The sequence below is a fragment of the Alternaria metachromatica genome (assembly GCF_023757995.1).
Source record: "Alternaria metachromatica strain BMP 0045 chromosome Unknown scaffold_21, whole genome shotgun sequence".
Taxonomy (NCBI): Eukaryota; Fungi; Ascomycota; class Dothideomycetes; order Pleosporales; family Pleosporaceae; genus Alternaria; species Alternaria metachromatica.
In genome coordinates this window covers 407,735-429,847 of record NW_026055512.1, presented here as the reverse complement: position 1 = coordinate 429,847, position 22,113 = coordinate 407,735, and the positions used below count along the sequence as shown (strand labels likewise).

At 53.9% G+C, this 22,113-nt stretch overlaps 8 protein-coding genes across 8 annotated transcripts; 2 read left to right on the top strand and 6 right to left on the bottom strand.

Annotated features, from left to right (window-relative positions):
* Positions 1–232: 232 nt before the first annotated feature.
* J4E83_008022 (uncharacterized protein) lies at positions 233–7,452 on the bottom strand (the record flags this gene model as incomplete). Its single annotated transcript, XM_049334919.1, has 2 exons — positions 233–7,310; positions 7,367–7,452. 2 exons carry the CDS (start codon positions 7,450–7,452, stop codon positions 233–235), a joined length of 7,164 nt encoding a protein of 2,387 aa, XP_049186070.1.
* A 681-nt stretch (positions 7,453–8,133) lies between these two features.
* J4E83_008021 (uncharacterized protein) lies at positions 8,134–9,458 on the top strand (the record flags this gene model as incomplete). The annotated part of the gene is made up of 2 exons (XM_049334918.1): positions 8,134–8,398; positions 8,452–9,458. 2 exons carry the CDS (start codon positions 8,134–8,136, stop codon positions 9,456–9,458), a joined length of 1,272 nt encoding a protein of 423 aa, XP_049186069.1.
* Positions 9,459–10,066: 608 nt separating this feature from the next.
* On the top strand, positions 10,067–10,749 carry J4E83_008020 (uncharacterized protein; the record flags this gene model as incomplete). Its single annotated transcript, XM_049334917.1, has 2 exons — positions 10,067–10,579; positions 10,630–10,749. The coding sequence occupies 2 exons, from the start codon at positions 10,067–10,069 to the stop codon at positions 10,747–10,749; spliced, it is 633 nt and encodes a 210-aa protein (XP_049186068.1).
* A 1,119-nt stretch (positions 10,750–11,868) lies between these two features.
* Positions 11,869–13,043, bottom strand: J4E83_008019 (uncharacterized protein; the record flags this gene model as incomplete). The annotated part of the gene is made up of 3 exons (XM_049334916.1): positions 11,869–12,404; positions 12,452–12,542; positions 12,594–13,043. The coding sequence occupies 3 exons, from the start codon at positions 13,041–13,043 to the stop codon at positions 11,869–11,871; spliced, it is 1,077 nt and encodes a 358-aa protein (XP_049186067.1).
* Positions 13,044–13,588: 545 nt separating this feature from the next.
* J4E83_008018 (uncharacterized protein) lies at positions 13,589–15,415 on the bottom strand (the record flags this gene model as incomplete). Its single annotated transcript, XM_049334915.1, has 3 exons — positions 13,589–13,874; positions 13,924–14,532; positions 14,814–15,415. The coding sequence occupies 3 exons, from the start codon at positions 15,413–15,415 to the stop codon at positions 13,589–13,591; spliced, it is 1,497 nt and encodes a 498-aa protein (XP_049186066.1).
* A 652-nt stretch (positions 15,416–16,067) lies between these two features.
* J4E83_008017 (uncharacterized protein) lies at positions 16,068–16,859 on the bottom strand (the record flags this gene model as incomplete). The annotated part of the gene is made up of 1 exon (XM_049334914.1): positions 16,068–16,859. The coding sequence occupies one exon, from the start codon at positions 16,857–16,859 to the stop codon at positions 16,068–16,070; it is 792 nt and encodes a 263-aa protein (XP_049186065.1).
* A 489-nt stretch (positions 16,860–17,348) lies between these two features.
* J4E83_008016 (uncharacterized protein) lies at positions 17,349–19,028 on the bottom strand (the record flags this gene model as incomplete). The annotated part of the gene is made up of 1 exon (XM_049334913.1): positions 17,349–19,028. One exon carries the CDS (start codon positions 19,026–19,028, stop codon positions 17,349–17,351), a length of 1,680 nt encoding a protein of 559 aa, XP_049186064.1.
* Positions 19,029–19,812: 784 nt separating this feature from the next.
* J4E83_008015 (uncharacterized protein) lies at positions 19,813–21,072 on the bottom strand (the record flags this gene model as incomplete). The annotated part of the gene is made up of 1 exon (XM_049334912.1): positions 19,813–21,072. One exon carries the CDS (start codon positions 21,070–21,072, stop codon positions 19,813–19,815), a length of 1,260 nt encoding a protein of 419 aa, XP_049186063.1.
* Between the last annotated feature and the right edge of the window lie 1,041 nt (positions 21,073–22,113).

Sequence of the window (22,113 nt, the reverse complement as noted above, 5' to 3'; positions counted from 1 at the left end):
CAACAACATCAATGCCATCCAAACTTCGTCCTGCCGTGACACGTACACATAAGCCATCAATCATGCATTGCGACTTCGAAGAACACGTCGTGGTCAAGCTCGACATATCAAGCGGTGATGCCAACTCTAGAACCCTCAGAGGGCGAGTCGAAGCTTCAAACCGGGAGTTACGGAGCGAGACGCAGGAGCGTGTTCGTATCAGCAGTCGTCAATAGATTTCGTAGATGTGGATCTAGCCGACAGTGCTTGCCTCTTCCTCAGCCGCGCGCCGGAAGTAATCGGCGTCCATTTCGGACTCGTTGAAGGCAGCAGTAGGCAGATCAGTACCAACACCCGAGTCGCTGGGTGGGGCATAGTTCTCCTTCATCTCTTCCTTCACGGCGTCAACAGCACGGACGATTTCTGACTGTGTTGGCAGCTCCACGTCGTTCTCGGTAGTGGCGGTCGAGATTTCGGAGCCAGTGACGTCGGATGGGTTGATAGTAGCAGTGGGCTCATCGTCTTCTTCGTCTTCGGAGTAAACAGAGCCCTCCTCGTCGATGCGCTCTTCACCGGGCGCAGCAGAGCGAGCTGACTGAGCACCATACGAGGTGCGGCGGTCGATGTCGCTACCGGTCATGTACGAGGAACCGGAGGCGTATGTGTACTCGCTGCCTGTGCCGCCAAAGCTGGAGCGACCGTCATAGCCTGGCGTCTCACCCTCAGCGTAGTCGCGGCTGTCGAGACTGTAGCGACGCTCAGTGCCGGTCTCGCTCTGTGCGTCCTCCTCGATGACTTCGTGAGAGATCGGCGTTGTCTCGTGCTCATCCTCCTCAGGCAGAACATCATTCTCCTTGTTGGCAATGACGGCGCTAGGGCGACCGCCCCAAGAGCCCTTGCGAGAGTAGTTGCTGGTCTTGACAGAGTGGCTGCGCTTCAGTCCGGCATTGCTATCAACCGAAGCTTTCGTTGTCGGGTAAGCTTGAGCTCCAGTAGGGGCGTTGCCGCTGATCTGGCTAAGAGACAGGATGCGGCGTTGTGCTGGGTTGGCAGGTGCACCGTTACGACGGATAGCAGGGCGGGGCTTGAGCGCAAGAGAAAGACCATTCGCGGCAGTGCTGGGAGGTGGCATGGCCCTGGTGTCCTCGTTGGCAGCGTCTGCGTTCATGCGCTTCTTGAGTTTCGAAGCGTTCTTCGAGCCACCCTTGGTCATCATTAGAGCACGGGAGTGGTCCATGATGCCGTTTAGGATGCGACGCTCGAGTGCGTCAGCCTTTGTGTCCATGAAGTGCAGCTCCTCTCGTCGAATGTCAAGCGCAGTGTGCAGAGACGAGACTTCACCAGTAAGGCGAACCTTCTGGTTAGCAAGGTTCTCGCGCTCCGCTTGCAGACTGGCAACTGCAGCAAGAAGCGAATCTTTCTCTTCCTTGAGCTCAGCCATAGTGCGATCCTTCTCTTCTTGCAGCTCGGCCATGACACGCTCCTTCTCCTCCTTGAGCTCTTGTACGACGCGATCCTTCTCAGCCTTCATCTCCTGGATGTCTGCGAAGAGCTGCTCCTTCTGGGTAGCCTTCTCAGCTCGCAGACTTTCCAAGTCGACTTCCAGCTGCTCCTTCTGGGTTGTCCTGCGCTCGATGAGCAGAGCGAGCTCCTCAGCTTCGCGTTCCTTGGACTCGTTGCCATCGGTGATGAACTGCGTCTGCTTGGCGACGAAGTCGCTCAGCTCTACGGCAGTCATCTTGACTTGAGCGTGAATCTCGTCCAACTTCTCCAAGTTGCCCGCAGCTTTGCTTGCATCATCAGCATGACCAATGAGCTTGTCGAGCTTTTCGTGTACTGCTCCATCATTGTAGCTTGGCGCAGGCTCGATCGCCAGCAGCTTGTCGAGCTTCTCTTGCACAGGCGCATCGTCGTACTTCTCGGGAAGCTCGATAGACGGCGTAGGGGCTGGGAGTAGCTTGGGCAGATTGGCAAAGTGAGTCTGCAACTCTTCAGAACGAGCCTTGGCTTCCTCATTCCAAGCACGGACATTCTCGTCTGCCTCCTCCTTGGTCTTCTGTGCGTGCTCATAGTGAGCCTTGACAAGAGCTTCGATCTCGTGCAAGGCAACCATGAATTTGGGATGGTACTCCGTGATGTTATCCTGGAGGTTCGTGAAGATGTTCTCGACGTTCTTGATCTCGTCACGGGTATGAGAATGCTCCGTCTTGTCGTCGAGCTTCTGTTCTTCAAACTTGGCAATGGTGTCGTTCTTCTGCTCTTCGAGTTTGGCGATGGTCTCGCTCTTCTGCTCTTCAAGCTTGGCGATAGTCTCAAGCTTCTGCTCCTCAAGCTTCTCCATCATCGCAAGCTTCTGCTCTTCGTACTTGGCGAGTGTCTCCTCTACCTTGCCAATCATAGAAGCAGAGTCAGTTGACCACTGGGTGGTGGTGCCTTCCATTCGGTCGTTCATTCCAGCGATGGTGGCGCCAAGAGTGTCGATAGTCAGACGAAGCTCGTCCGCCGTCGCCCTGTTGCTTTCAAGGATCTTCTCTTGTTCTTCGGACTTCTCCTTCATGACCTTCGCAAGTTCGTCCGCCAAGAGTTGAGCATCATCGTACTTAGCCATAAGAGTGTTGAACTTGTCCTCTAGGCTTTCCGTGAAGCCCGCGATGATCGCGGCTTTGACTTCGTCGTGCTTCTCGAGGTGAAGCGCAGACTTCTCCGCTTGGTCATTCTGGAGTCCCTCGATAGATCCATGGGCGCGCTCGAACTCTCTAGTAAGAATCTCCATGAGTTCCTTGACGTCAGCGGTGACGTTGTTGGCACCAAGGGTCTCTTCCAACGTCTTGAATGAGGCCTGAAGACCATCGATGGGACCGCCTTCGATGAGGGTTGTCTTGATCTCCTCCCGCATCTCGTCCAATGCAGTCTTGACGCCGGTGATGTCCTCCACGAGTTGGGCAGCTTCGGCGCGGCGTTCGTCGAAGTTGGTCGCGGTCTTCATGATGTCCTCCTCGTAGGTGTCCTTCATCTTGTCGTGGCTGTCGCGGAAGTCATGGATCAGACCTGTGAGCTGTTCCAAGTCGGCCTTGGATGGGAGTTCTTCAGGATCTGGGATCTTCATGTCGTCGATCTTGACCTTGAGATCATCCACAAGCAGAGTGACGGCATCTATATCTGCCTTGGTCGCTTGAGGGTTGGCCTCGTCGTCAGCCTTAGCAGCCTTCATCTCGTCGAGAGCAACCTTGATATCGTCGGCGATGACCTGAATGACTGTCACGTCTGCTTTGGTGGCACCTTCCTCCTCGAACTTCTTAGCAAGTGCCTCCAAGGCCTCAGACGTTGTACGGACAACGATCTCGACATCCTCCAAGTTCTCCTTGGTAATGGCAGTTGCAGGGTCAGGTAGAACGAGCTCTTCAATCTTGGCCTTGGTGTTTGCAAGAAGAGTCTCGATGGCGTCGGTGTCTTCCTTTCTAGCGATACCTTCAAGTGTAGGCGGTGGCGTTTCGCGATCTTGCATCAGAAGAACGGCGGCTTGCACATCTTTCAGAAGTTCCTCGATGCCGACCAGATCCTCCTTCATGGCAGATCCAGCCACGGCGGCTGCAGGTTCGGATTCCGGCAACGGGTTCGCCCTGGCGGCGTCCATCGCTTCGACCTTCTCCTGGATTTGAACAAGCATGTACTCCATGTTCGCCAAGTCGGCGGTTTGCGGAGAAAGTTTTGGTGACGGTGGTAGCTCCGCCTGTGTCGCTTCCTCGACGATCTCACGCGACATTGATTCTCCCGCAGCGTCGTTGGCGAGAGCGATCTCGTTGCCGGCTGGAGGAAGAGGGACATACTCTTCAGCATAAGACTCCTGCCTTACGCCCTTGAGCATGTCGATGTCGTCACGCAACGCGTTCAGGCCATCCTTGAGCGTGTCCAAGATCTCGTATGATATGCTCATGTCGATGGGCTTCTCAGCGATCTTCGAAACATCCGCCCTGAGACCATCAAGACCCTCGTTCATTGCATCCATGATCTCGCTGGTAGCGGAGTTGTTGCGGTCCGGAGTATCCAGCTTCTTGTCCAGATGCGATTGAAGGTCATCCAGACCCAGCTTAAGAGCTTCCAGGACTTCCTCAGTGTCGGCCCGGGCGTGTTGTCGGGTCACGTTGTCAGACTGACGAAGAAGTTCAAGCTCTCCACGGAAAGCCTCCAGAAGCTCTTCATTGACACCCGCAGACTTGAGGTTGGCCTTGATGTCGTCCAGCGCAGCCTTCACAACCATCAACATCTCGGCCTTGTCATTGTCGCCAGATGGGACAAGTGCGTTTCCAAGTGACTCCTTCAAGGCCTCCAACTCGCCACGGATGAGCGCGATGTTGTCCTTTGACGTAGTCTCCTGAGAGGTGTGCAGACCGTCGATGAGCTCACGAACAGCGTCGACGATGTCGTCCCTTTCGCCTTCGCCGCCCGACTTCACCAGTGAGCCACCTAATGTTTCGCGCAGATGCCCGAACTCCTCTTTCAGAGTAGCCAGCATGTCGTCATTGGATGTAGTCGCGGTTGGCTTCTCGCCCATGAGAGTGTGGAGTCCTTCGAAGCCTGCCTGAAGCTTCTCCAGGATATCGTTCTTGTTGCTGGAGGTGTCACCAAGAAGGACCTCTTTGAGCTCATCGAACTCGTGCTTGATGGCTTCGTTGATGTCGTCGTTCGAGTCAGTATCATCCTCCGATCGAAGGGCAACCTGTGACTTCATCTCGTCGAAACGAGCGTTAAGAGCGGCGAGAATCTCCTCGTTGTTGTTGGAAGAAGGAGGGAATTGAGTAGTGAGCTTCTCATGGAGATTCTCGAACTCAGACTTGAGGTATGAAACCATGTCGCCACGGCTCCAAGCCTGATCTCCACGTGGACCTTCTGCGACGTAGCCCTGAACATCCTCGCGTAGCTTGTCGAGTTCCGCTTTGATGTGGTCGATCATCTCGCCGTCCTGAGTGATCTCTCGGGGCTGATTGACGGAGCCCTGAAGGTCAGCGCGAAGACTGTCAAGTCCTTCGCGAAGGGCCTGGAGAACTTGCTCGGTGTCACGCCCGTTGGCAGCGGTGACACCTTCGAATTCGGTGTGAACCTCATTCAGCATCGCCTGTAGACGTTGCATGACAGCCTCGTTGTGAGGTTGTGAAGCGGTCTGGACAGCCTCTGAGATGGATTCCTGAGGAAGGTCGAGTTCCATTGCTCCAGGTTGGTGCTCCGCGAGCGCCTGGCGAATGACTTCCTCGAGCACTTCCCGAGACAAAGCATCCGTCGACGGTTGCTGGGCTGCAAGGGCCGGCTTCAACTCTTCCAACGACTCGCGCACGGCCATCAGAACCTCCTCGCGGATCTCGTGTACTTCGTTGACGGGTGGAGGTAGCTGGATCTGCTGTAGTGACTCCTGCAGCATAGTCTCAATCTCCTCCTTGGTGACGGCACCAGAACCGTTGAAGTCTTGGAGACCTTCGCGCAGACACTGAAGAATCTCGTCACTGCCTAATCCGACTTGCTGCACTTCGTGGCTCGGGTTCATCTCGACACCATCGAAGGCCTCTCGGACAGCGCTGATGATCGACTCCTTGTCCACTGCAGCAGCTTGAGGTGTTGGCTGATCGAGACCACGCTCTGCAAGCGCTTGCTTGACAACATCGTAGACCTCGTTGTTGTCGACGGTGGTTCGGGTGACGACGGATGACATCGATTGCCGCCTTCGCTCACGCATAACCTTGTCCATGTGGTCCTTGAGATTGGCGAGACCCTCTTGAACGATGGCGTTGATGTCTTCGGTGGATGGGCTTGAGCCAGATCCGGCTTCGGCTTCCCTGGCTTGTTCTGCCTCCTCTACCTTGCGAGCAAGCTCCCGGCCCATGCCTAGAACCTCACCACGGAGATCTTGGATGAGCGACTTGGTGGCCATGGTAACGCATCCAGACTCAGCGACACTGTCCTTGATCTTACGGAGGAACTTGAGCATCTCCTCACTCACGAAATCGGCAGCCTTTGGACTGGAGAAGGCCTTGCTGTCAGCCGATATCGTTCGAGTCAATGCGCCAGATCCGGGGGATGGCTGGAACGAGGCCGACCCAGCAGCTGCGGGATTGAAGAGACCGCCGGTTGAGCCTTGCTTGACAAACTCGGCCAACTCAGTAACCTTTTTGGCGGTCTCTCCAGTAGCCTTATCCACCAGCTTCTGTAGACTTGCGACCAGTCGCTCTTGACCGTCCTTCGTCACCATTTCGCGTATGATCTTCTCCAGCATTGCGACACTAGCGGCACCCTCGACAGAGTATGGGTTGGGGCTACCTATACGCTCATCTGTCCAGGGGCTGGTGGACGCCATACGCGGGAATGTGAATTGCTTCGTCGGTGTCATGTGAGGATCTTGCAGGTTGAGACTGCTAGAGCGAGAGGTGTCTCCGTTCATGGCAGCTGCCGCTTGAGCCTGCTGCTTCTGCGACATGGTAGACAGAAGATCCTTCAGAGACTTGCGGATGTCCTCGTCGCGAGTGTTTGTGGCTTCCTTGAGGCTGATGAGATCAGTCGCATTGTCTTTGCTTCGCCGGCTCAATTGCGACATGTCTTTTTGCAAGCTGGAGACGATGTTGTTGATGCTCATGAGCTGGCTGGAGATATTATCGAAAGACTGTGGCGGTGATGGACCGTGTACGGGTCCTGATGTCGGCGCTGCCGCTGGTGTAGCCGCTGGTGAGGAGTGTGCCGACCGGTTCGTGATGTTCGCTAATGGAGGATCGAGCATGTGTTGGGGGATGGTCATGCTCTGCAACGCCTGCATGGTGGCCGATGGTGGTGTGTTCTCTCCCAGAATCGCCCTCTGGCTAGGCCGTAGGGCGGGTGTGTCTTTGATCTCGAATCGTGATGCTGGTGTAGGTGTGAGCTGTCGCATAGGGCTCACATCGGCATCCTTTCCAAAGTAGTCCCTCTCGTAGTCCCTTGAGATGGGTCGGCCTCCCCTGCTCGATGGTCGCTCGCGTTCGGGTGACCGCTCCGGCGACCGGGTATCGAGGAAGGGCCGCTCCGGCGAGCGGTTGTCAAGGTAGCTTCGTAGGTCACGAACGCTGCCCGGCTGTAATGACTGCATGCGCTTGTGCTGTGTGCCTTTTATCAGAGAGCGCTCGGACGAGGGCAGCTTCTGTGGCATGGGGTTAGTAGTGTATGAGCTCGCAGGTAAACTCTCTCGCGCCTTCTCTTCCAGCGCCTTGGCCGCCTTCATAATGGCTGCAGATGTGTTGGGGCGGGTGGTGAGAGTGGGCGAGCCAGGGTTGAGAGGCAGTGGCGGCGGTGCACGATCCGGGTCAGCACTATCCCACCTGAAGCGCAGTGTTAGCATATCGCGAAAGGCTACATGGCGGTGAGGAAGACGAACATGGGAATCATCCTGTCTGACGAGAACGAATGTGAGTGTCTGACGAGTTCCCGGTCGCGGGAGACCTCTCTGTCTGAAGAAGGCATTGTGATGTGTCGTCTGGTGTGTATTCAACCAAATATAGTGGTAGTGAGGCGGAGAGTGGGAGCGAGTATGATATGGAGCGCGTGAGTTTCAATTGGGGTATACAGCGGAGGGATGGATCGTGAAAAGCTATCAGCGATCCAGCGCAGGGTATATAATAGTTCGTGATATCGTGGAGGGTGGGAGTGTGGGAAAGTGGACTGCAGGTGCAGGGCGGGCGGTGTGTTGATCAATAGCTTGGGGTTTGTTTACGTGCACTGGCCAATAGGCGATGACGACGGAGGCGCGACTGCCAACTCAGCCGTCGCTGGGGCAGCAACGGCGGCAATGGATGTCCCCGGCTGCGATGATGCGCCAATGGCATGCATAGAGCGGGATAGATTGTGCAAGCCAATATTAGGGCGAACGTATTCAGGAAATGTCGCGGTCCCTTGCTGTAGCGTGTTGTTGACCGAACTGCGGTTGCCATGTGCCCTTGACTGCTGTGGCGCTGGAGTGTGGCGTCGCCCCAATCGGAATTACGTACCGCCTAACCACCGACCGCCGCATCTCCAGGTGAGCTTGTGAGCTCAACATCACCAAACAGTTCATCTGCGCCACCCCATCGCCCGCTCCACCTCACGACTCGTGCACTTTAATCACCTTAAGTCACCGCGTATACCCTCACAACCTGCCCACCCACCATGGCTGTCCCAGAAACGAGCTCGCGGATAGCGGAGGCGCAGAAGCTGGCCAAGTCGGATCCCTCCAAGGCCGAGCAGATCTTCAAAGACGTCCTGTCGCAAGACCCCGGCTCAAATGAGACGGCCATCAAGAACTATGAGAGCGCTCTGATCGGGCTCGGTGAGCTCTACCGCGACCAGAAGCGGGTGGACGCGCTGGCGGAGCTCGTGAAGCAGGCGCGGTCGATAATGTCGTCCTTTGCGAAGGCGAAGACATCCAAGCTGGGTAAGGAAGCGAATTTGTACTCCAGGTCAATATTACATAGCTAATTCCCACAGTCCGACAACTACTCGACCTGTTCACCGCCATCCCCAACACCGCCGATATCCAGATCGATGTCACCAAGTCGTGCATAGAGTGGGCCGTGTCAGAGCGGAGAGGTTTCCTTCGCCAGAACCTAGAAACCCGACTCGTCTCCCTGTACATGCAGAAGCAATCCTACTACGAAGCCCTCACACTCATCAACAGCCTACTGAAGGAGTTGAAGCGCTTGGACGACAAGCTGGTCTTGGTTGAGGTTCAGCTGCTCGAATCAAGGGTCTACCATGCATTGGGCAACATACCAAAGGGTCGCGCTGCCCTCACCTCCGCACGAACATCGGCTGCTTCGGTCTACACTCCGCCTCTGCTGCAGGCTGGTCTCGACATGCAGAGTGGCATGCTGCACGCAGAGGACGGCGACTTCAACACCTCCTTCTCCTACTTCATCGAAGCCATGGAGGGGTACCATTCACAGGACGAAGAGCAGAAGGCTACTTCGGCACTCCAGTACATGTTGCTCTGCAAGATCATGCTCAACCTCGGAGACGACGTCACCTCGCTCATGACCTCCAAGCACGCCGTCAAGTACGCAGGCAAACGGTTAGAAGCCATGAAGGCCGTAGCGCGCGCGCACACCAACCGCAGTCTCGAAGAGTACGAAACCGCCCTGACCGATTTCCGCCAGCAGCTAGGCAGCGACCGATTCATCACCTCCCACCTTCGACGCCTGTACGACAACATGTTGGAGCAGAACCTGATCAAGGTCATCGAGCCTTTCAGCAGGGTAGAGATTGGCCACGTCGCCAAGATGGTCGGTCTCGACACAATACAGGTTGAGCGCAAGCTTTCGCAGATGATCCTCGACAAGGTCATCATCGGAGTTCTGGATCAGGGTGCCGGTTGTCTGATCGTATACGACGAGTCGGAGCGAGACCAGGGCTACGACGCGGCACTCAGTACTCTTGAGAAGCTGAGCAACGTGGTCGATGTACTTTACACCAACCAAGCTTCTCTGTTGGAGTAAGGTGTGGAAGGGGGAACTTTGACAGCTCCCGAAGCTATGTACAATAAAAGCATAGATGTTAGGTATGCTACACGTCCAATGCGACTAGCTAATAACGATGACATATGACATGGCAAATCTCCCAGGGCAATTGTGCGCGCTGAAGTGGTGTTAACCTCGGTTTGCCCAGGCACGACAGTACAACATTACACAGCACTCATATTTTGGCCGGCTATACATCGGCAAACTACCATGTCACCCTTGCTTCTTTTTCTCGAATAAATTGTCGTGTACTATCCGGCATAGCAAGGGCAGCCTTACCGAGCCGACACTATACACATCCCCGTCTCATTCGCTCATCCTTGGCGATCTACACCCACCTCCCATAGCAGCTCCACACAAGAACCACATAGCATCCCCAGATAAATTGGCACGCACGACAACGAACGGGGATTTGATTTGGAATCACGGAGATAGGGGGTGCAGGACGAAAATATGCAGAAATGAATTATAGCAATGGGAATTCCATGCGTGTATAAAGTACCATGCATCGCACGGATCTTGAATATCCAAGCAGGTCAATTCCATCGCCTCCTCTCCTTACTTCACCCCTACACACATCTTCCAAAATGTACTTCACCGCCGCCGCAGCGACCACCCTCCTCACTCTCATCCCCACTGCCCTATCCCACGGCCTCATCACCTCCCCACCCTCACGTCCCACAGGCCCAGAACTAACCTCGCACTGCGGCCCCGCCATAACCCGCACCATAAACAGCGACAACACCTCGCACGTCGAAGGCCTCCCCGAGCTGCTGCTTCCCCCCTACACCGCCTCCACCTGCAACCTCTGGCTCTGCAAAGGCCTCGAATTCGCCGACAACCCGTCCAACAACACGCAGGTATGGAGCGCAGGCCAGGTTGTGCCCATGAAAGTGTGGATCCGCATTCCGCATGAGGGATCCGCGAATGTGAGTATTGTGGATACGAAGAAGAATGAGGTTGTGGGCGAGATGTTGAAGGTGTGGGAGGAGGGGTATGCGCCGGGGAAGAGTGAGGCGGATGTACCGGCCGGGCAGAAGGAGTTTAGTGTTAAGGTGCCGGAGGGGTTGGAGGAGAGGTGTGCGACGGCGGGTGATTGTGTAAGTTATTATGGGTGAGGTGATCTGCGCGAGATGCTAATGCGGTGTAGGTGCTGCAGTGGTGGTGGTATGGTGTGGCGGCTAAGCAGACATACGAGTCTTGTGTTGACTTCAGGATCGCGAAGACGGGTGCTAAGAGGGACTCTTTCGGTCGGGTATTCAGGGGATGAGGATTACCGCCTGTGGGCAGCAGCGGTTTGTGGTCTAGGTTGCGTGAAGGGTTGAAGTTTAGAGTTAGACAGTCATGATTTGTTCGACTACATAGTCAACCTATCAATGATTGACTACATGCCATCCCTTTAATCCTGATCCCTTCTCTTTCTCGCTTGCATATTCACAACCGCAATACCCAACAACGTACCGCAGAAGAAACACATCATGATTGTCGCTGCGACCATAGTACAACAGTAACGTTCACTTTCTCGCCTGCGTTTTGCTTCTGTCTGCACCTGGTTGTCGCAGACCTCGCAATGCGTGTGTGGCTCCGAACTCGGTCGAAGAAAATTAGTGATGGTCTGAGCCAACGTCTCAGGGTTTGATGTTGATGAAGATGCGTTGCCGGAAGAGGACGTGTGGTTATGGGGTTCAGCGTGGAGTTCGATGTCGTGGTCATCGGTTTGGGGTAGGGTCGTGTACTGTGAATCGATCGATGGATTAGCAAGATTGGAGGCTTGTGAGACAATGTGGTAGGAGGGCTTACACCTGATACTGATCCAGAAGGCGCGTATCGGTTCACGGGATGGTCGTACAATACTTCTTCGTAGGCGGGTGCTGCTTCTTGTGGAGTGGTAGGGATGCCCATGTTCTTTCACAGTTCAATAAAGGTACCTGTGTTGTGGGAAGTAGATATGCCCTGAGAAAGCAAGGAGTAAGTAGTTAGTTGTAAGATCAAATTTGCGACATCATCACTGTTGTCCACCATCCAGCTGCTGCCGCTTTGCCGGCCATCCACAATCTGGCAACTGGATGTTGGATGCCTGATGAGATGATAGGATGTTACGAGGGGCTGTGGTGTCTGTGCTGTCAACCGACCAATGAGATAGGTGCTTGTCCATGAATTTGCGGGGCTGTGTCAGCTTGCAAGCCACAGTCAAGGTTTGATCGAAGATAAGCAGCCTGACGTTGTTGCTTGAATTTGATCATAGCCAATAACGACGCCGAAACACCCATGTACTGATCTGCGCCTTTTGCTTGGCCACAAATTTGACTCTTTTTGGGAATGTCCACGCAGATCATGAGATGATTGAAACTGCGGTTTAATAGATGTCAAAACCATTTGATGAGTCTCCTTACTGCGCAACCTTGATAACGATCTTGCCCGAAAACTTGCCCGAAAGCAGCAGATCAAATGCCTTCTTCGCGTCCTCAAACCCAAACGTCTTGTCAAGCATGACATCAAACTTGACCTTCTTGTCCTCAATGAACGCATTCATATCCTCGAAATCCTTCTTCGATCCTACAGCGATGCCTTTGAGCTTGGCGCCCTTACCCATCAGGGCCATCAGCTGAGCTGGCTTCCAATCCGCTTCCCAGCCGGCGAGGAAGCCGACTAGCGAGACAGTGCCGCCGCGAGCGCACAGGTAAGAGATGTCATCGATAAGGGAGCCGACGCCAGTGTTGTTGACTACGAAATCGACGCCGCGGTCATTTGTAAGTTCCTTGATCTTGGCAGCTTGGTCGTCGGTCTTGTAATTTAGACCGCGGACTTTGTCGCTGATCCGATCTTGGATCGCCTTGATCTTGTCGTTCGAGGATGAGGTTATGATTGGAGTGATGCCGCCGGCGAGACAAAGCAGTAAGGAGAACATGGAAACACCGCCGGTGCCTGGAAGGTATGAGTAAGAGAGTGGGGAATCCGTTATCTTGCCTCACCTTGTAGTAGAGCACTAGAGTGCTCTTGTACCGTCTCCAACGAATCCAGCGCATTCCAAGCAGTGACACCTGCACACGGTAACATTGCGCCCTATTTGTGTATTAGCCCAACGCATTTGCAGATGTTTTGTGAACAACTCACCTCCTCCCACGACAAATGCTTCGGCAGGTGCACCAAGTGCTTCTCCTGGTAAACGGCATACTCCCTCAGTACACCCGCACCGTTCGCACCGATAGCCACCGAGATGCTGTCATCCGTGGGATGAAAGTCGCCTTGATTGCAAATCGGGGCAACAATGTCTCCCACTTTGAAGTTCTTGACTGCAGAGCCCAAACCGACGACCTCGGCGGAGGCATCAGAGCATGGGATGCCTTGTTCCGTGACAGCAGGCGGGTACTCAGCTACCAGCATAGCGACGTCGCGGTAGTTGAGCGATACAGCGTGGATCTTGATGACTACATCGTTGGGGCCGAGGTCTTTTTCTTGCGGCAGATTTTCTTGGCTTTGCTCAAGGGTGAGAGGGTTTTGACGAGAGGCCTTCTCTTGACCGGCGCTGCGACGGTAGGCCGTGTAGGTAGATGGATAGGTCATGACGGTCGTTGGATTGGGAAAATGTGCTTTGGACGATTGCGCGAATAGGCCTGATGAATTGAATGTCGGTGTCGCACGACTTCGCGATCGATAAATAAGAAAAGTCGCGCCTCTTCCTACAAGCAGTGCATAGTTGCTGATCAATCATGGTGGGCTACTCGATTCGTCCGATGGAGTTCAGATGTTCGTCATTTCTGCAGGGTGTCGCTAGGTGCGATCCAAACTGGAACGTCGCGACGTGGAAGGAACGCTACCATTAAGCGCGAAGGCGCTCGACCATCGAGACTGCGAACCCAGCCTCCTAAATCCGCATACGTTGAATCGGGCCTTTCAATTCCAGGACAGAGCGCGACATCCACGACCGCAACATCACTGTGTTCTGGCCATGCGGATCTAGCTTTGGTTCAAGGCGGGGCCAACGGAGTGGAACTTCACTCCGCTTCCGATCTCTTTAGTCAGCCTCAACAGCCTTCCACTCACGAAGGCCGATCCATGCGCCCTCTGTTTGACATTGCATACCATCAACAATCTTCCTTTGCAACAAATTAGCGGCTGCGTAAATTTGCGACCCAGCGCGTCTCCTTGTCGAAGCTGCGCCGTTCCTCGCCCTCCAGGCCACTTAGCCCGAATTCTCGCAAGTCTCTGAGAATCTCGACAGCCTTACTGAAACCCTCATTCGACGCATAGCCCTCATCAGTCAAAACACCTTGTAGCTCTTTCCAGAGTTCCTGGCTCTTGTTGAAAGACCCCGCCTCTTCGTCGTGTTGCTGTATCTCCTCTACTGAGAAATGGTACGGACATGGTTCGTTCGTACCAAAGTGGCTCCACTCACTGCGACAATAGTCAGCCAGAGAACTCAAGGGCAAACAGATTAACGCACCTCTCAACGCGAATCAAACATTCTTCAAGGGGAAAGAGACAGTTGTCCCAGGTAGAGCCAACAAAAGCTTCTAATTGTTTGAGGGTCTGGCCATGGGGATGATGCATAACCTTGTACATCAGAGGGTTCTTCTCCACCGTAGACTCTTCATACGTGTGAATTAAGATAGACTGAGACACTTGGTATTTGAGCTTATCTTTTGTAATATCGTCGAGTGCTTTGAAGTTTTCAGGAAGCTTCATCAACATGTCAATCCCATAGTCTAGAAGCAATGGGGGATTGGCACCGATGAACACCGGGGTAGCCCAGACTCCCTGCCAGTCAATGATGCATGATATTCGGTCTTGGTCGTCGATGTAGACGTTACCAGCATGGAAGTCTGGGTGCCAAAGTCTGGGAGAGACGAGCTCTGGGTCCTTGGGAGTGATATACGGAATTGCAGCTAAGAACTTTTCTAACAGGACTGTGTGAGCCTCTGGAGACTTCTGCTGTGGACTGGTGTACTGCCATGGAGTTTCACTCGGCTCCTGTGGGCTCGCATGGGCACTGATCCATTCGATCTCACGGCGAGCGACAGACTTTAGGTATTCGGCAGAAGATGCCCCTACACTTATTATAAGTCTAGATTCGAGTTTCACAGACTTCCAGAAGCTTACAGGGACCATGAAATTGCATTTCACTGCGTTGCTTCTCCCAGAACTCCCTTCGAGTGATTGGCCCAATGCAATAAGTTGATTCGATGTGACCAACGACATCTTGTGGACCACATGTAACGATAGCCGGCTCGCATCCTGCGATCCCACTATCTTTGAAATACAGTGAACCCGATCTGACAGTGTGTGTAAGTTGGACTGGCCACAAATTCTTTGTTGGAGCGAGCTGAATCTTACTTTTCAAAGGAGACCGAGAGTAGTTTGCTTTCAATGCCTACAAACTCACGAATAATGTCACACTTCCTCCGCAGTGGGAGATTCTGCCAAACTTCATGCAGCTGGGAGCCACCCGCTTCTTCCATGATGATATATTCTGCTTGGACAGGATTTTGGTCGGTAGCACTCCAAGCGAGAACTCGTGGGACGGGTAAGTTCAAAACAGTCAGGGCAAACTCCATAGTTGCCACTTCCGATGCCGTGGTAAGGACTCTTGGGCCAGCATTAGGATGTGGGACTTTTGCGATGATCTTTTGGCCGTCTTCCATCTCAAGGCGATATGCCTTGTTGTAGTTGCCTTCGCCGATCTTCTTGAAAGACATGCACTTGTTTGCACCGATGGCTTGACAAGCCGCTTGCTGAAGACTGGGCACGTCAAAACGTCGGTATCGAGCTTCCAGTTGCTCACGCTCATTCCATAGCCATCGTCCGCTCGTGTAGCAGAACAAGGGATTTGTGTCTATTTGACGATGTGAGGGCATCGCGCGGCTACCCTCCGAAGTGTGTAGTAAGCGAAGGTAGTGCCGCTTTGCGATGTTTAACCAGCCTCGATCAAGCGCCATTGCGAGGAACTTGCAAGGAGGCTGTGATGTGAATAGTGAGACGAAGTTTATGATGAGACTATGAGACGCGTGGCTAAGCCTGCAGCCTTTGTGGGCTTCTCAAGTAAGATAGTACTGGCGCTGAGCCTGCTTTTTCCGCGAGCGTTGTTCGTCGCGATGGACGAGCGTGGAGACGGGGACATTGCTGTATGCGGATCAAGCGGCGTATGTACCAGGCGCGTAAGTATCAGGCACGCATGCAGATAGAGCTTGTATCAGCGCTCGGCTGGCTGGTTCCATATTGACGGTGTGGTGGGAGGGTGAGCTCGGGCAAGAAGCCAGCAACCGCCGCGACGCGTGTTCGGAGAAGCTTCGGGACGCATGCGCCACAGCTTGGGCTTTCTCGGCGTATTGACGAAACACTCGGGAACCTACACCAGCATTATGTCATCACTTTCGCAGAAAAGAGTCCGAAGATATGCAAAGATCATGATGTTCTCATTTCCATCGATCTAAACAAGTACTGTCCATACTTGTGTTACTTACTCCAAAGTACGCCGCCGCAATCATGACTTTTAAAACTAAATGTTAGTACAAATCATGAAGATACAAAACCTCGACCGCAACTCCGCGCTAATATTACAACCATCAAAGAAATCGAATCGCCAACTTGTCAGATCATCTCATCGCAAACACCATACTCAGCCACGACAGGCTTACGAACCGCCCCACCGGCCACCGCCCCCATCCCCAACACACAACTCTCCTCACCCAGTATCTCCGATAATTCCACATCGCCCTCTGCCAAACCCTGGACCGCACGAACTAAGTCCTTCTCGACAAAGTTCTGGAAACGGTCGCGGGAAGTGTCTACACCAGGACGGTGGAAGAAGAACTTGACCGCGGTGCCAAAGGCATACCATTGATCAACCATGAACAGCATGGCTTCTTCTAGTTTACGGTCCTCGTAGACGTCCTGGAGACATGGGCGGAGGAGCGAGCGGATACAGAGGTGGATTTCTTGGAGTGGGTTGGCGCCTTGGTTTTGGAAGTTGAGGAGGATGTCATTGAGGGGTGAGGGAGGGAGGTCTTCGAGAGAGAGGTAGATACGAACTACGTGAATGTCGCCGTCTAGGATGGTGGTGGGGTCTTGGATCTTCTTGGTCGTCTGCTTGCCTGTCGCGTCGGTGGCGACAGAGGCGAAGACGAGGCCGGTGGGTGGGGATACGGCGGGCTGTTTTTGGACCGCTGGGGCGGCGGTGGAACTGGGGAGTTTTGCGCCTAGCGACAAAGAACTTGAACCGAACACAGGTGATATCGGGGATTTGCTTGAAGAGGCGGGCGCAGGAGGACCCATACCACCCTGCAGCGCAGGGCCGAAGCCCCAGGTCGGGGAAGTGTTTGTGTTAGTAGTAGTAGTAGAAGCGCCAAAGCCGAAGCGCGGCGGAGTAAGAAAAGAAGGCATTCTGTTAGTTAGTAGAGTCGACAGTCCTGTAGTTGAGGGTGTTGCAAGTGTTGCGATTGCTGTCGTTGGAATTGTTTGTCGCAGGGTGTGGGGGACCACGCACTCTTATACTCACAGGGCGGGTACGCGCACAGACACTTTGGGTTCGTAAAAAGTGGTGAAAAGGCGAGAGTGAGTGAGTCAAGAGAGCGAGATCGGCGTTGTGGTAGAAGACCTATGGTAGCGATGATCGCGACCAAAGTATCACCGTAAGTGAGCGAATCATCAGTGTCAACTTGGGAAGATGGATTAGGCTGCACACTCAACTAAAGGTCAGCGGTGGTATGAGTAGAAGACATCTGTACTTGATTCGTGTAAAAAGAGAGTATGTACAGAAAGAATTGTGGTGAAATGAGTGTAAGTCCCATCGCCAATCCCAGGGCATTCCAAGCACCCATGTGCTCTTCCAAATTCCCGAATCTCACATTCTTCCTATCCCATCAGATCCAATCAACAAGCAGCGATATCCGCAGGCGTGTAAATACAAGCTGAGCTGGGTCCCTCGCTGATCTGCTTAGGCTCAGCACCCGTATCGTTACCCTCGAACTCCTCGCAAATAGCCTTTGTGCCCGTGACGCAGGAGTTGGTAATGGTAGCAGTATCGCCGTAGTTGCTGTTGATACCAACGAAAGTCGCGGTTCCGCCTGTAGCCTTGACTTTGTCGATCTTGACGTGGCGCTCGCCCATGGTCTTGCAGTTTCCACATGATCGGTAGAGCTTGCCGAAGGTTGAGACCGTGAAGCCTGAGATTGAAATGGTGCCCACGCCGTTGTGTTGAATGACTTTGTCGGATGCGCCCACAGCTCCGCCACCGGTGACTGTGCCGTCGCCGTCCTTCTTGAAGGTGAGTGCGTCTTCACAAACGTCCTCCCACCAGACATTCTCGATGGTGCAGGCTCCTTGGCAGTGTACTCCCTCGATCTGATCGGCTCCGATGATGACGTTGCGGAGAGTACCCCCGTTTGCGATGGAGAACACGGCGTCGCTGTCTCCTCCTTCTGATTGACCGGTGCAAGACACTCCACGGCCGAAACGCTTCATGCCACCATCGAATTCGCCGGTTACCATCATTGTCTTGGAGAGAGTAGACTCGCCAGCTGCTGCAGGCATGGTACCGCTTGCTGCACTACCACCTGAGCTGGGCATAGTGGAGTTGCCTGATCCAGAGCCCGATCCAGTTTGAGTTCCCGAACCGGAGGAAGATCCACCACCTGATGAGGAGCCACCACCTGATGAGGAGCCACCACCTGATGAAGAGCCTCCGCCTGAAGATGAGTCACTTCCCGATGATGAGTCGCTTCCTGAAGATGATTCGCTACCCGAAGACGAGTCGCTGCCTGAGGAAGAGTCGCTACCCGAGGATGAGTCGCTTCCTGAGGATGATCCGCTGCCCTTGCCGCCACCGCTGCTGGAGTCCGAACCTGATCCCGAACTTGAACCGCTATCTCCACTAGAGCTTGAACCGGAGTCGCCAGTTGCATCCTCAGTGCTGTCGCTAGCGTCGTCGGAAGACTTGTCCTTGCCACTGGAAGACTCCTCGCTGCTATCCAAAGAGCCAGAAGAGCCTTTCGACTTGTCTTTCTTGTCATCCTTGGCGTCAGAAGCACCGTCCTTGGAGTCAGATGAATCACCTGCAGAGTCCTTGGAATCCGAGGTGTCTTTAGATTCGTCATCGCTCGCTCTCCAAACCAGACCGAAGGGTGAACGCTTCGTAACAGTAGGTTCGGACTCAACAGATCTCCACTCGTAGTCGCTGCCGGGGGTAAACGTAGGAGCACCCGTCATCTGAGGGTCGGATGGCTGACCGCCAAAGCCTGGGAAGCCGCCCGTGGGAGCAGCGCCACCGCCAGGGAAGTAACCGGGGTCACCGCCATTGCGTTGGCCACGTCCTGGGCCACCGCCCATTCCCATTCCAGAGCCGATGGAATCAGAGCCAGGACCGCTAGACTCGGTGCCGTTGCGTTGACCGCCGCCGTGTTTGCCGCGATGGCCACCACGATGGCCATGAGCCTTTGTAGGAGCGGGGCCTCGAGCCGAAAGTTCCGTCGGTTTAGCTGGGGCAGGAGCAGGTGCCGCGGAGACAGAGACGATCAGGGCCGCAGCTGCGATGGTAGTCAGAGAGAAACGCATGTTTTGCTGGTTTTCCGGGTGATTTGAAGTGAAAGTAGGGGAACGAAGGTATTGCACAGCAAAGATGACACAGTCAAGAAAAGAAGGGTGACCGGCACTGAGCTGGAGAAGAGAATGCGGAAAAGGGAAGGTGTTGGAAGCAAGGAAGAGATCGTTGGTCCTGATGAGGATGAGGATCTTGCAATGGGCGGGCTGCGAACATCTTTATAGCCATTGTATTAGGCATACGTACTGTTGGGTTACTGAACATGCGTGTCGGTGGTATACGACGACGTCTCACACCACCCGCACCCCAAACCTCCAAGCGCATCATGCCTATCGTCGGTTATACCACGGGTACTATGCACTCAACGCGATGACTGAGTAGGCCCGAACACACGTGCAGTCGTGAATCGAGGAAACGTGGAAACAGGCCTGGTATCCTGGAAGAAGACCGTGTTTGGTTTGCGCGTCCCGTTGACGAAACCGATCGTCCGACAGCTGACAATCTATGAGAGGGATGTGTCAGGTTTCATGTTGAGGATGTCGGTCTTGGCAGCAGTGACAGCCATGTAGGGTGAAGCTACTAGTGAAGATGCAGAAACGTCCCGCTTGTCAGTTGGTAGTCTAGAAGTTCTGGAAGTTTGGAGTTTCGTGTCGCGCGTTTCACTTACTCGACGGAACGAATGCAGGTTGGATGGACTGACCACCAATAATGTAGTATTCGCTATCATGCAGCGCAATACAAATCAATGAAATGAGTGACATTAGCGAGGTCTGCATCGCCTACATCTGCGCTGCTACCTTAGGGTCTGGCCTTGTCCCTACAACGATCTTGCTTTCCTAACCCAATCTTTGCGAATATCTTCCAATCTAAGGAACCGAGTGGGCGGTATATGCGAGGTGGCTCGGGTTCTCCGGTACTGTCTACAACGGTGGCCAAGTTGTCTTTCATGTACACACGAAGTTCGTCTTTGAGACGCGAGGGTGTAAGCCGTGAATGGTATATCGTGCTCAGGCCTTGAGCCTGCATGCGTGGGATATGTCCATCTAGTCGGTTAGCACTGTGAATATGTGGATTGCATGTTTCGATCTGCAAGATGTGCACTGGTCTTGAGGACGGGCGGTTTGAAACTCCAAAGCGTTCCCACAAGTCGATCAGCTGGAATGGCTCGACAGCATAACCAGTAGCGAATCGTAGCTTCAGGGCCAGCTCAACATCCATAGCGTGTTCACCGGCGTTACCGGTTCCGATCATGGTTCTCGGGGTAGCGTCACCTCCGAGGACTTTCAGAAGGCGGTTCATCCACTCGTTCACGACACGCGAGGAGCGTCCAAACTCTTCAAACTCGAGCTCGCCGTTCCTGACTTTTGGCTTTGACTTCCATTTGATACGCACCATGGCATGCTGATTTTGTCCGGTATCTCTGTTGTGATACAATGCCCAATGTAACCCAGCGGCGTATACTTTGCAGTACTCGAGGACGGATCCGGGAATCCGGTTGTCAGCATCAATGAAGCCGACGAACTTACGTCCAACAAGCTTCGTGATGATTACACCGAGTATCATAGCCTCTCCTTTTCCGTTGTTCATGCGTGGAACATGTGTTTTCCCCTCGGGCGTACTTGTTCCTGGGTGTTGCAACAGCTCTGGCATTCCGGCTTCCTTGAAGGCGCGGGCGAAGGTTGACTCACCTTGATGATGTACCATAACAGATCGACTTGCAACCTTTCCGAATTTGAGCAGCGACTCGCACTCCGCCTTGTAGTTTGTCTGGTTGCTGTTCGAGATGAAGATGACAGAACAATGATGTGGAATACCACGAAGAAGGCCTTCGAGAACTGTGATATCTTCATCCATGCAGGGAACTACGATTGCCAGATTGCGCTCGATGCTTTCGATTGAATCTGGAGTGATGACAATGTTCTCCTGATCGACAGAGGTGTTAGCCGTGCCATCACCCGATGTGTCTTGACCGCCTGCATCCAGTTCCGAGACAGAAGACATCTCGCGTAGCTGCACATTCCCGACCCGGGTGATTTCTGGGCGGATACTCAGTCTCATGACCAAGATAAGTTGATTCCCAAAGTAGACTCAGTCTTGCAGCGGGTCTGATGATGGAGTAAGGATGTATGAAGAATAAGAATGTATATTCTCACCAAACCCATGGGTCTTATAAGAGATTCTTGCGGTCTGCTCAATGCTGCTCTTGACTGCATTGTTAGGCGCAATGATAGAACGTTTGACTCTATGTGATCGACGAACTATTCATAGCTGTCAGTACAATCTCTCGTGCGGAGCTAATTGCAGTGTGAATCCGAGGAAGGCTAGGATTTGATAGCCGATGTCGGCGTATGTCAATGTTGCTAGACACGCTGTAGCAGAGGTGGGTCCAGGATAACGTTGCATTGTGTCGGGCTCTGCAGCGATTCGACCATCGAGTATATCGGGTCCTGAGGGTGGCGGTGCTTGTTTGGCACTGACGCGTTGTTGACATTGTCAAGTGCCGCAATTGACAATCACAGTACTGGTGACCCGTCCTCAGGAAGATGTCCCTTTACCGGGAAAATGGAGTGGATGAACTGGATCGGGTTACGTTGCGGTGATGATGCATTGCATGTAGCCAGTGTATGAAACGATGGATGTCTTTCTCTCAAGCGAGTCTTTCCACGTCAAACACGACCGGCCGTGGTTGCTCTCGGAGGATACTTTGAACTGCGATCAATACCCCGAAGAGTTCTCGCAGTCCCTTTGAGTGCTCCTGTCTCTATAAATGTGCATTCACGCGCCGTCGCGCCCTCCCACAGTGGATGCGGCATGGTAGTGTCGTTTCGTCTGACGCGCTGTCGGTACCGTCGCGGCGCGCGCGTTTTTCAACGAGGCAGACAGACAACATCTCAACACGAGAGACTCATCCGGTCTTCTGCGAGGCTTGGAGCGACTGCATTGGGCGAGGGCTAGTGTTGGCGCGAGTGGTGTTGTTAGGGGAAGGCAGTTGCACCAGCGAAGTTTGTCGAGTGGAAGCTCGGCTATCCGCTGGAGCTCTGGCCTCGCCCGAACGCCTCCATGACGTCTGCAGCTGGTGACACCAGAAGCGCTATGCGG